The 12743-nt window shown below is 47.8% G+C and overlaps 1 protein-coding gene across 4 annotated transcripts in view; it reads right to left on the bottom strand.

Annotated features, from left to right (window-relative positions):
* The window catches only part of IKBKB (inhibitor of nuclear factor kappa B kinase subunit beta), a 67504-nt gene that overhangs the window by 40839 nt on the left and 13922 nt on the right, over positions 1 to 12743 (bottom strand). For 3 of the 4 annotated variants that reach the window (XM_077152604.1, XM_077152601.1, XM_077152602.1), the window contains exons 3-5: positions 10070 to 10164; positions 8982 to 9099; positions 6411 to 6480 (exon numbers count right to left, since the gene is read on the bottom strand). In XM_077152604.1, the coding sequence (XP_077008719.1) occupies positions 6411 to 6480; positions 8982 to 9099; positions 10070 to 10164 (283 nt within the window). Of the gene's footprint in view, positions 1 to 6410; positions 6481 to 8981; positions 9100 to 9789; positions 9915 to 10069; positions 10168 to 12743 lie in introns of those variants that run through there. The other variant, XM_077152605.1, reaches the window with a different exon arrangement.

The raw sequence follows: 12743 nt of genomic DNA, 5'->3' as shown, positions 1-12743 counted from the left end.
CAGCCCCTTCCAACATGAAAAAGTTAGAACAGGCACAGCCCAAATATCCCTAAAGATTGAAAGAATGATCAAAGGTGATAGTGGAGTTATAACAGAGAAGATAAAATTTAACAAATGAGTATGACTGCTGAATCATGATGCTGATAATTCTTTTAGACTCCAGTGTCTTAGAGAAGCTACAGGGAAAAACTTGAAATTATGGAACTGAAAGCCATATCAAACTCTGAAATCTGTTCTGTAACTACTCGTTATAATGTACTTTGAAATTTATTGATTTTTGCAATAAAAATACAATATATACTGTATTTCACAATTTAAAAAAATGCTTAAAAAGAAAAACAAAACAAAACAAAAAAATGCAGTCCTTGACCTGAAGTCCTGGACCCCCCTTTGATGCTCGCTAAGCCCCAGCTGTCGGGGGCGCCTGCCGGCTTCCGTGTACCCCTGGAGGGCTTCCTGTGACCCTTGGCCAGCCCCGCGACCTTTAGAGCCCCTCTGGGGACTCAGTGTCTGCAGTGACCTGCTGAGGAAACAGATTCCATGCCCCGCAGATGGCAACCTGAGAGGGAAGATAACTTGTGAAAAGGGAAAAGGAAAAAAAAAAGAAAAAAACACTTGACAGTCCCTTCCCTTACCCTTCTAGTGCAGAAAATACTAAATACGAAAAGAAAAAGCACAACTTTTTCTCTCTGCGCCAACAGGGTGTCAGACAAAAAGTAGCCACCGTGGACTCTGGTGTTTTTCTGAGGACTAGAGTGATGACAGCAAAGTCTGTGGGGACAGGGGGACGGGGTCACGGGGCAGCACGTGGCATGCTTGAGACTAAAAGGGCAAGAACCACTCTGCGGCAGAGATGCCTGACCAGGTCTCGTGCCTGGACATGTCCTTCACCAGCTCCCAAGTGCCTCCAGTAGCTTCCTTGCAATAATTCCACTTCCCACAGGAACTGACACTTTGCATCCAAATCTATCTAGAGAAAAAAGGGCACGGTTCTTCTTCCATTCCTTGCTAATCAAGCAGAAATCACCAAAGCGCCTCAACTAGTCAGCAGCGAGACTTAAGACTGACATTTCACTTCCTTTACATACATATTTGTATATATATTAGAGACCCCTGCCAGGTGCAGCACGGGCCTTCCAAATCTAAGCCCTCCTTCGCCGTTCTGACTCAGCTCATCATTAGTACTATTGTCATCAAACTGGTTCCATGTGCTCTAGATGATAAATTTTTAAAAAATCAGCCAAAAAGCATAAGCACGGGCTTCTGGGGATCTATTTGTTGTTCACAGGTTTGTTAATGTAAGCATTACAGTAGTGCCATCAAAAATAGGCTGAGCTAAACATTCAAGGAACAAAAGTGCCATGGGGCCAGGGGCCCCTGTAGGGCAGCCTGCTCACGGCCCACAATAGGCAGCCCTGCCAGGAGGCTAAGGGGGCACCTGGGGCCACTGGGTCCAGGCTGAGGACCCTGGGAGTCAGTGCATGCAATGACAGAGCCCACCGAGGCCAGGCAGCAAGTATCAAGCCCTCCCCTTAGTCAGCAGCCTGCCGGGTGGTTTCACCCTCCCATTACCTGTTAGCTGACTGCAAACAAGGAGTTCCTGCATGCCTGCTCTGCCATCGACCTCTGGGCCGCTGGGGGCCAGCTTGACACAATCTCTTGGCTGAATACTGCACCAGCAGGAAGGGCTGCTCAGTCTCGCCATCCCCCATGATACACTCCCCGCCTTCCAACTGTCTGATGTGCTAGAGTCACAACTAACACCAGCAGCCCAGTACCAAGGTCCCCAGGGCAGCAACGGCAAGGAGGATGACATGACTTGACTACTCCTGTGGTGGCTGAGGTCCATAACAGACATGGCCAGCGCCTGGGAGGTGGGGGGGCCTCTCCGTGGCAGGAGGCGCTCAGGGACAGCCTGCTCAATGGGCTAGATCCCAGACTGGACAAGAGAATCCATGGCACTGCCTACAGCCTGGCAGGTTTGCAGACTTTTAAAACAGGAGGGTAGAGGGCAGGAATAGGGGAAGATACTAAGAAGAGACAAGACTCAGAGCTGACACTCATGTCTGGGTAAGTGGGTAAGTGGTAGAAAGATGGATGAGGCTAGCAACACGAGAAAGAGGATGTCGGGAATGGATCTGATTTAGGAGAAAAGCTTGTACTTCAAGTTGGAACTGACTTGACATGGATACATCCTATCTGTACGCAGGATTTGGAGCTAAGGAAGGAGGTGAGAGTTCAATATACAGACTTTGGAGGAGATATGGTTGATAAAGGTGCCAGGAGACTGGATTAGCAGACAGAACATTAGAAAGCAGTGGTTGGTCAAGCCAGGTGCAGAGAAGGAAGAATGAGGGCGAGTAGGAATGAGCAGAAAGGCAGTCAGACAAAGCTGCTGGCAAATGCTGCATGGCGGGGAAGAGGCTGAGACTGGCCAGCACACAGCCGACCAGATATCAAAAACATTCCAGGGCAATCATTCTGAAAACCAATTACCTGAGTAAGGTAGAAGGGCCCTTAGCGATCACCCAGCTCAAACCCCCCAGGTGAAAACTGATGAGAAATTTAGAAACTTATGAGCCTTGCCCAGGCTTACAGAGTTGGTAAAGCAGGAAAGCCAGGACTGAAAGCCAGTTAGCTTCTCTTTTATATATTTATTAACCCGGTCATTTATGTTTTCCAACACACTTACTATATACAAATGCTCTGAATTCCTGAGATATGGTAACTATCTGTTATTATAATCAACAGTGCAATCAGACTGATGTATTCAATAGAACAAGCAAGAAAAATCTTCAATCAGGGGAAGAGAGTCCAAACTTCTGATTCCTGAAAAGGCCCTTGTATATTGTATGAATCCCTCTCTGTTCTTTAATGTTGAAGTGTTGGATGTATGCTAGGAGCAGCTCTAATAAGGACAGAGACAGTGACTCAGAGAATGAAACTCAAGCAAAGAAGGGACGTTCCTGAAGGTTCAGAGGACAGTACAGTAATAGCAAACAGCCAAGCCACCTGGAGAATCAAGTAAGACCTGTTCCAAGCCGAGATCAGATAAGGCCATGGCAACTGGACAAACGGACCCTGGCCCACCCAGCTGGCCTCGGCCTGGGCAGGGCCCCTCCCCAAAGAAGACATGGGTCTCCAGAGTGCAGCAGCCTGCCCCTCATGTCTTCAGAGCTCAGGAGTTTGTGCCTCCACTCGCAGGAGGAAACACACTCCAGTGTTTCGCAAAGGATAATGAGCAAGACTGTTTAAATAAAACCCACTAATATACAACTTCCTTGAGCTACTTTAGGGTTATGTATGTGGAAGTCCAAATCATTTCCGGGCTGCCTCTGTACCTGTCCCATATCTCTTGCTGGCATAAGAGCCAGGGTCTAACAGGCTTATCCTGGCCCAGCGAACAGGGGGTATGCCAATGTATTTGCCACGCATCTGCCCATTTTCTCATACTTAAGGAATTTAAAGTTCACTGGGAAAATCCGTTATCTATTATCTTGACACTGCCGTGAATGGGCGTCTCTGGGAGGTCAGTGGCATGGAAAAGATGATGGACAAACAGATTAAATCGAAGGGAGAAGGCAATGACTCTGGCTCAAGGGTGTGGTTCTGCCACACAGATAAAGTCAACCTGGCAGTGGACTGTAGCGGGAACCCCAACAAAGGGAAAGCAGGGCCAGCGCTTGGAGCAGGCTGGAACAAAATATACTCAGGAAATGTTCCAAAATACAAAAGAGTCATGTTAGATGAGGTCCCAGAAAGGTCTCTGACCTCTGGCTCAGGGATGAGATACTTGCAAAAAAATAAATTTGATGACTATCATACACAAATCAGAAATGGGGATGAAAGTAAAATACATATCTATAAGCAACCTCACTGCAACCACGAAATCATGGGGTGTGATTGCCTCCAAAAGGTGACAGATAGGAAGGGATCTGGGGAAGCTTACCCTTTTCCAGAAAGAGAAATTTAATAAGACAATCACCTGCTCTAGTTCACTGAGTTCCAACCTCGAGAGGAAAGACAAATTAGGGTGGCTGGGGTTATTCAAAAGGGACGTGATGACTCCAAATCCAGAGGAGGAAGGAACCAAGAAAGGAACCAGCATTTGCTGACTGAATGTTAGGAGCAGAGCACAGAACTAGGAGCTTTGTGTATGTCATCTCCTTTTATTCTTAAAATAATTGTCATGGTGTGAGTGATGTTCCCATTTAACAGATAATAAAATTGATGTTCTGAAAAACCTAAATAACATGTCCAATGCCTCACCGCCATCAAGTGGAAGAGCTGGTATCTGAAGCTGGGAGTGTTAATTATATGTGGACCTCTGATTTTTGAAAGTAGGTCCTTAATTATTTTAATTCCTTTTGGATTTAAATCTTTCATTTCACAAATATTTATCGAATGATCACTAGGTCCTACATATTCCTGTTCTAGATGCTGGAAATGCAGCAATGACTAAAAGTTTTCTGCCTTCAGGAAGCTTAGTCTAAGTATTGGTACTTTGAAACCTAATTATTTTCCATTCTGAGTCAGAGAGAAGAAAGAAATGGCATCATGGTAAAGGAATCACAAACTAAAGAACTTGAATATTCTTCCACTATAGAAGGAGAGGGTGAAGAACATAAACACTTGAGAAAGTATCTGTTTTTATTATTCCAATTTAAATGCACACGCACAAGTCAACAGTAACTGGATTCAAAAAGTGCCGAGACCAAAAGAGTAACTATTAATATCATTGGAGAATCACTTGAGGAAGTAGAAAGTTATATGAGGAAGTAGACAGTTATATACACTTGAGGCAATAATTTAGAGACTTTCTAAATAACTACATGCTGAATCATAAACAATCTAATGAGTGAAAGAAAAATATTTAAGAGAGTGATGTCAAAGAAAAGTGACCCATAGCTCTAACTAAAGGAAAACAAAATAAAAGTTGTCACTGAAGAACGAAACAATACTCCCTCCATCTACTAAACTATCTTCAACCCAACTCAATAAAGAACAAATTATTAATTTGGTCACTGGGGGTAAAAGACCCAATCAGGTAAATGCCTAAGGAAAACGTGGATGGGCAAGCCATGTGGCGAGGCATAAAGAAAAGAGGTGGAATTCTTGACTTAAGAGTTAGATCCTCCAGGTACTGGACCCTCCAGCTAGACAGAGGGGGCTCTTTCAGGAGACTCACACAGAAGCCAATCTACAGGTGAACTGGACTGGCCAGCAGTGGAGATGCCCCCTTGAATCAGAGAAATCTGGTGTAAGGGCAACTAGCCTTAATGGTGAGCATCATCCAAAGGCACTAAGACATAAAATGTGGAGGAAAATGGATGTTTCATATGTCCAACTGTTTGGATCCTAATCTTAAATATGCCCTGGCTTGATTTTTCCTCCTTGATTTCCTTCTCGCTGGCCCTCCTTCAAAGAAGCACAGAGTAAGGAAGGCGCAGAGCCACAAAACACAGCAAAGCAAAGTGTTTTAGACACTGGATGACCATTTATGCTTCTACGCCAAGGATTAAGGAACGTGGTTTTGCAAAATGGCAAAATGCTAACAGCTGGTGAATTTAGAACAAATGGGCTCCATCGTACTACTTTCAACTTTTCTATACATTTGCCATTTTTCCAAAAGTGTGAGTAAACAAAAAAAAAAAAGAAAAAATAGCTTCAAAGAGGTTGAAGTGGGGGGGGGGATGAAAATGGCACCATTTCCCAAATCTGGGGGGCCAACACTCAGAGACTAAACTCTGGATAGCTCTAAACTTTAGACCCCAAACCATCAGCTTGTACCAACATAAAGCCCTGGCCAAGTCCCTCTCTTATTTCTGATGGCTGTTTTCCTAGGCTGGAGCCACGGCTTTAGAGTTCCACCTCCATGGTACCTTCCGAACTAGAACCCCAAGGCCTAAGAAATTCTACCTTCGTCTTGAAGGGTGAGGTCACCCTTCTCTTACCCAAAGCCAGTCTGGCCTTCTGGGAGTCCCGTAGATAACCGAAACTGAGACGCAAATAGCATCAAAGGATTAAATGAGAATTTTTCCGACGCCTGCAGTTCAAAAAAGAATTGCCAAATTGTGGAGGTGGAAAAAAGTCATTGCCAAGGGACAGAATTCATTCAACTGACAACCCTTCCATTGCTGGCCATTCCAGGAAAGTAGGGAGTAGATTTTTTAATGGGAAAGGAAATCTGTTCTTCCATCTACAGCATAACTCACTCCATGACTTGCCCAGGAAGGAAGGGAAATCTATTTGAGTTCAGCGCCTGCCTGACTAGCCCCCTGCTGACCTCCCTGTTCCGACACCCCAGCTTCACCCTCTGTAACGTCTCCCCTTTGTTCTCCACGAGGACTCCCAGCAGCACCGCACACTCTCCCTGCAGGGGAGCCCTGACTTCCAGGGCTGGGATTTACCAATGTCACTCAGCAAGGAGAGGATGGCTCCTTCCCGCAGGCCACAGCAGTTCTCGAATTGGTTCAGGTACTGTCAAGAAGTTGAAAAGAAGCATCAGAGTGAGTGGTCACAAACCACCTGTAAGTCCACAAGTGTTCTCTACCAGCTGAAATCCTCCAAGCACTAATCCCAGGCCCTGGGCTTTGGGGAACTTGGTTGTTACACAGCCTGTGGGAATCAACCTGATGTGGAAAAGGAGGAAGTAGGACTGAGAAACCCCAGAGGCTTGCACATATTCAAGGGCACTGCCCCAACTGGAGGTGTCTGAGTCATTCTAAGATGAGAAATTTTCAAGTCTCACCTGCTGCTGCAGTTGTGTTGGAGACAGGCCAGAGTCTAAGCTTAGCTACAGCCAGGACAGGCTGGGGGCATTCACTGAAAACCACCCTCCTACAGTTTTCAGGCCAATGAGGGTGATGCTGACAGCAGCTAGTGTTTGATGAGCAGTTACTATGTGCCCAGTCCTAGGCTGAACGCTACACGGGTAAGCTCAGTAAAGCTGAACATGCATCATCTCATTTAATCCTCACCACCACCACCTGCGGTAGGTACTGCTAGAATTTCATGTCACAGGTGAGGCAAGCAACATGTCAGCTCACACTGTGGGGAAAGGGCAGAGCTGGAATTTGAAGCCAAGGCTATACTTAAGCCCACACACTCAATGCCTACGGGCCAGGTCAGCTTATCAAAGGGCTCAACCCGCTGTTGGAAACCGGACTCAAACGAAGACAACAAGTGGGAAGGTAACATCTCAGCTGAGGCTCACAATCCTTAATTAACGTTCATTCTCATGAATGGCCCAAGAGCCTGCTTGGCATATGGACACTGCTTTTTAAATCAGTTCTGGCTTTTACGTTTGTTCACGTGATGGTCAAGCTTGTCCGCCCATCACCCTGTGGCTGTGAACTTCTCAGAGGATAAAGGCGGGCCACTGCACTTGGGGAATGAAGATTAAGGAGCGGTGGGCAGCAGCGCCCCCCGCCCTCTACCTGCCAGCTCCCCTCCAAGTGGCAGCATGAACAGAGGCCCCTGAGGGTACAACCGCCTCTTGCCTTCTCTTAAATTATCCTATAGCCAAAACCAGGCCAGTCATGCTGAAACATTCATCTTCTTGTTCCCTAACTAGTTAGCTCTTTACTGCCTATGAGACCAAGTGTGGAGTCCCCTGCCCTCTGAAATCAGGTTGCCTGCCACTGCCACCCTCCAAGAACCCTCCACATGGCTGTGACTGCAGCATGCCTTTCTCTCTTTTATACAAACGCACTTAGGATTCGGAATGACTGTCAAAGGATAGGAAAAGAAAGCACTGCCGAGTTCCCCATTTCGTCCTTATCGTTTCCTGGCTAGTGGCCATGCCCAGGCCTGTGCTCACATCCTGCTGTGACGCTGCACTCCTCCAGGATGCGCCCACCTCCCACGGGGGGGGGAGATCAACCCTACGGAAAGTTTGCTTTTAGAAAGGAAGGCAGAGGGGGTCAGAAGAAGACTAGCAAAATGATGCTGGGTCCAGGAAACTGCCACGTAAGACAGGACAAATGCCTGGGCACCACCCACCCCCACCCCAGTCATGAATCTTCTTTTAGAGTGAATAACTGCATGAGCTCTGACCTAACAGAGCTAAAAAAAAAAACCTTTATTTTTGTTTAGAGCTTCTATTATTTTTTAATAATGCTGCATGGCATTGCTCTGTTTCACAGATGGAGAGGTGGCCTGAAGTTGCATTCAAATGGGTTGTGACCCATACTTCGACACTGCTGTGTGAGGTCTGGTAACTGACCTAACCTCTCTGTGCTGTGATATCTATCCTGAAGATGGGAATCCCCTTTGTCTTACCAATCGGACATGGCTGCTTTCAAATCAAACCAGGAAGCATATGTTATGCTTGACAGGCTATCTGAGAGGTGAGCACACAGAGCTGTTCCCAACACTACAAGAGACAGGGTAGAGGCCTGTCCTACAGAGGACCTCCTGGTGGCCAGAGATGAGCCCAAGGCCAGAAGGTGAGTCAGTGGTGCATCTGGAATCCCAGCCCAGTTCCCTGATTACTAAACCAGCGCCCTTCCTGCTACACCGCTCAGTGACCTCGTGCTTGGTGCTGCCACCACTGTGGAAGAACCCCTCCTAATGAGGACAGCAGTGACGCACACGCTAAAAGGCTGAAGTGGCCCTGACATGCCGAGGAGGAAAAGTTTGTTTTGGAACTCGTCCAGTCTTTCCCCGTAGTCAAGACCTGGCGATGGCTTTTCCTTGTCGCTTTAGTAACGCTGTGCAGAAGGTACAGAAAGCCCTTCCCTGACTTGTCATAAGAGTTTCTGATTCAGTCTCTTGATTCACACACATACAAATCCCCCAAACTGGGCAGGGACAAGGGGGATTTGAGAAGGTAAAGCAATGCCACTGAAGTCACTGTGGTTCCTGGAGTGATGAAACTGGTGATGAGAGCAGTGAACACTCTCCGCGGTTCTTCCCTTCCTGGTGTCCCAGCTCTGCCCGAGACAGGCCGTGCGCCCCCGCCACCCCGGAAGCCTCACCTTCCGGAGATCTCCCCCTTGGCAGTACTCCATGGCCAGCAGGGGCAAGTCGTTGGGGGCCAAGCTCTGCATCCCGTCGGGGACATCCCGGGCAGCCACCACGTTGGGGTGGTTCAGTCTGGGAAGGAGAAGAAACTAATGAGGGCAGAGTCTGAGCTTCGCCTCAAACCCATTCCTGCCCCCCTCCATGTCCCAGCAAAACTGACCCAACCACGCAGGTCTAAAATAAATAACCAAGGGCTCTCGGGAGTTAATAAAAGAAGACACACACATGTCCAGGAATGGGGGGGGGGGTCTCACCTCCCACCAGGTCAGCCAACATTCGCCCAGCTCTGCTTCCAGGCCCATGGGCCCTGCAGGGCTCTGTGAGCTTGGCAACCCTCAGCATGGCAGGTCTAACCTTACTGTCCCTACAGTGCCCCATGTCAAGTCCCCACTCTTCAAAACTGCTTCTACAAGCAGAGAGAACAGGACTTCCAACATCATGCCCTTGGAGGGGGGTGATGATGGCTGTGTGGGGGTACACAAACAAGGTAACACCCCCTCTTTTTAAGAGGTCAGCAGAGGGAACACCTGTTTGACGTCTTCCAGGCTGACTCTTACAGTGGGTACCGAGACATCTGGCTAGCTGGGGGGATGGCATCTGTCTTGTGGATCAACAGACCCAGTCTGCCCAATGGAGGAATAAATAGCAACAAATGGTCGACAGCAGTGCAGAGTCCCATACCACCCTGGAATTGCAAAATAGGGGGAAAGAAGGATTTGGGCTGACAAAGAAAAATCCACTAGGATAACTACTTTAAATTACCTAATGGGCCAAAAACTCTCGACAAGGCCCAGGGTCAGACTTCAAACGTTACTAGGACACTCCTTCTTTCAAAGTCTTCAGAAGGAAGAGACTCTCTTAACTGCTGAGACAGTCTGGATGGTGTCCTAATGAGGGATGAGAGTTATGACTTTCTTGTCTAGACACAAGAGGTGGAGCTGCTACTTCGGCTTCTGAAGCTCAGCTGTTCCCTCCTGAGTCCAGGGCCCCCTGCCGCCGCGGGGCCCTCCCCGGTCACAGCTCTGTGCCTTCGGGCACCCACCTTCTCATGATCTGGATTTCCAGGCACCACCGCTCTCGATTCCGGGGACTGAGCTCCTGGCGGCACTGCTTGATTGCGATCTGCTCACCCGTCTCCTGCAGAGAGTGGGTGGTGAGGAGCAGCAGACAGAATGAGGAGATCAAACACACGGACAGAGCTGCAGGTCAAATCCCGAACTGTCTCCTGCACAGGCACCTGCAGTGGTTCCCTAGGGCCCAGGGCTCAAAAGCAGCCACCTCTGTCCGGCTCACAGGGTCCCTATATCTACCCACTGAGATTCCCCAAGACACCGCCGCCCGGCCAGGCTGGTTCCCTCACTGCCCCCACCTCTGCTACTGTGCCTGCACCATCCTCAAATCGGTCCCATCCAGAGTCTATAAATCTTTTGAGGCTTTGCTCAGGCCCCACTTCCTTCAAGAAGCCTCTTCTGACCAGCCCAGCCGGGCGGGATTTCTCCCTCCTCCAAGCTACAACTGCTGGCATACTAGGTTGAACCATATGACACTGATGACAGCTGACCATGTCTGGCCGCCTATAAAGATGGCACTTCCATATGGTTCCACCTGAAAAAAAATGCCACACTGAATGTCCTCATGGTTTCACGTGGAGAGTTTGGTCTCTCCGGAGAGAAAGTGGGCACAAAACAGAAAGGGAACATGGGCTCATTCAAATTCCAACCCTGCCTCTTACTACCTGTTTGACCTTGGGCAGACCATCTGGTCTAACACAGTTCCTTCCTCTGTAAAATGGGAACATTCGCACCCACATTTCAGGGCTGTCATGAACATGAGCACCCAACAGTGTCCAGCCCTCAGGAGGGGTTCAACAAACCTACTAAGGGCACAGCCAGGCCATGGAGGAACACCCAAGTTTGACCTTGACCTGCCTTTCCAGCGTTCTCCCATGACCCCACACACCAGGCACCTGCCACAGCCACCACCAGGCCCACCTTGTGCTGGTCCCGTGCTTTTCTAGTTGGCACTTTTACACATGGATGTAAAGGCTCCATGGAGTCCTCCCCACTCGGGGCTCTCGACCTCCCACGTTTTCCTATAGCTTAACTCTTACATCGCACAGACCTATGAAAGAACTATTTTCTGTGGGGTCATACACTGATTTTCTCTTTTCTTCATTAAATTATTGGCCCGTCCACTGTCACACACTTTAACTTCTACCCTGGTACCTAGTGCAGTGTCCTCAATTAATGTTTCTTGAACTGAAGTGGAAAAAAAAATTTAAAAATATTTGTGAATAACTGACTGAATGATTGGCTCCTAAGGATTAACTTGTCCCTTTTCCTTGGTGCTCAAGGCAAAACTGGTAGATCAGACTAAAAGGGGAACGTGCCAAGGCTGTAGAACTGGTAGCAGGGACTGCAGTGGCTTGGGCAGTGGCTCTGGCCTCGGTGGCTCCAGCTGCCCTAGGGGGAGTCACCACGGCACTGCTGCCTTCTCCTCTGACACGCTCCTGGGCCCATGGGGGCTTCCAGGAGGGCCGAGGGGAAGGAGCCACCCCTGGCCATGGTCCTGGCGACACTGGTCTGGGTGCTGATCCAGCCACTGGGGGGAACAAGCTGACTGAGGCTGTGCATTCCCATGGCCTGCAAGTCCTGTGTGGCTGCAGCAAGATCCTGTCCAACTGCCCTACACTCAGAATGTACGTGGGAAAGAGCCACGGCCTGCAGGAGAGTCTAGTAAATCCAGCAATTAGAAGATTTCAAAACTTCTTGAAATTCCATTACCCAACTGAAAGATGCCCCAGACACCCTATTTTCTCATTCACTAAAAAGAATATTAATCCAACCAGAGTAGCAATGCATGTGGTACTGAAAGGGGCTTAAAAAGACATGCAGATTCAGCTAGAAATTGCTTGGTATGCCAAGCCCCAACCAACAGCATTTCTGAAAATCCTAAAGAATACACAGGGCCCTATCTAAGACTCTAAATTTCACTCACTAAGTTTATTTTTCAGAAACCTAAAACCTCCAGATGGCTCCTAGGCCAGATAAGCCCTGAAACCCAGAGTCACCAGTCTCTCCAAGGGCGTCAATGTGTTGTATTCCCCTACTCCATAGTGTCAACATGAAGAACATGAAGAAGTTAGAATGGTCATTGCCCAAATATCCCTATAGATTGGGAGAAGGATCAGAGGAGGAGGAAGAGTGGTAACAGAGAAGACAGGATTTAATAAATGAGTATGACTGCTGAATCATTATACTGATATTTCTTTTTAGTCTCTGGTGTCTTAGAGCAACTAGAAAGAAATACCTGAAATGGCAGAACTGTAACCCACACCATACTTCGAAATTTATCCTATAACTACTTGATAAAATGTACTTTGAACTTTCTCATTTCTTTGCATATATATATTTCACAATTAAAAAAATGTTTAAGAAAAAAAGACATGCAGAGGCTTTGGCAAGACGTCCCAGCGTGCTGATGGCAGCAGGGCTTTATCATCACTACGGGTTTCCCCACCTGGTCCCCTTCCCTGCAGAAACAAGGAGCCACCTGGTAAGAAAAGGGAAAATCGAAAACTCTAAGCACAAGCAGAAGCTGTCAAGCCCACTGAATTACTGATCAATAAACCAATTCCTAGAACTAATATTCAAGAACTAAGAACTTCAAAAGTAGATTGGTAGCTTCTGTTGGAGATTCTTTTCAGCTGTAAGAGT

This window comes from Tamandua tetradactyla, chromosome 3 (assembly GCF_023851605.1).
Source record: "Tamandua tetradactyla isolate mTamTet1 chromosome 3, mTamTet1.pri, whole genome shotgun sequence".
Classification (NCBI taxonomy): Eukaryota; Metazoa; Chordata; class Mammalia; order Pilosa; family Myrmecophagidae; genus Tamandua; species Tamandua tetradactyla.
Note: the sequence above shows the minus strand (reverse complement) of the source record. Positions and strands in the feature narration are given on the sequence as shown.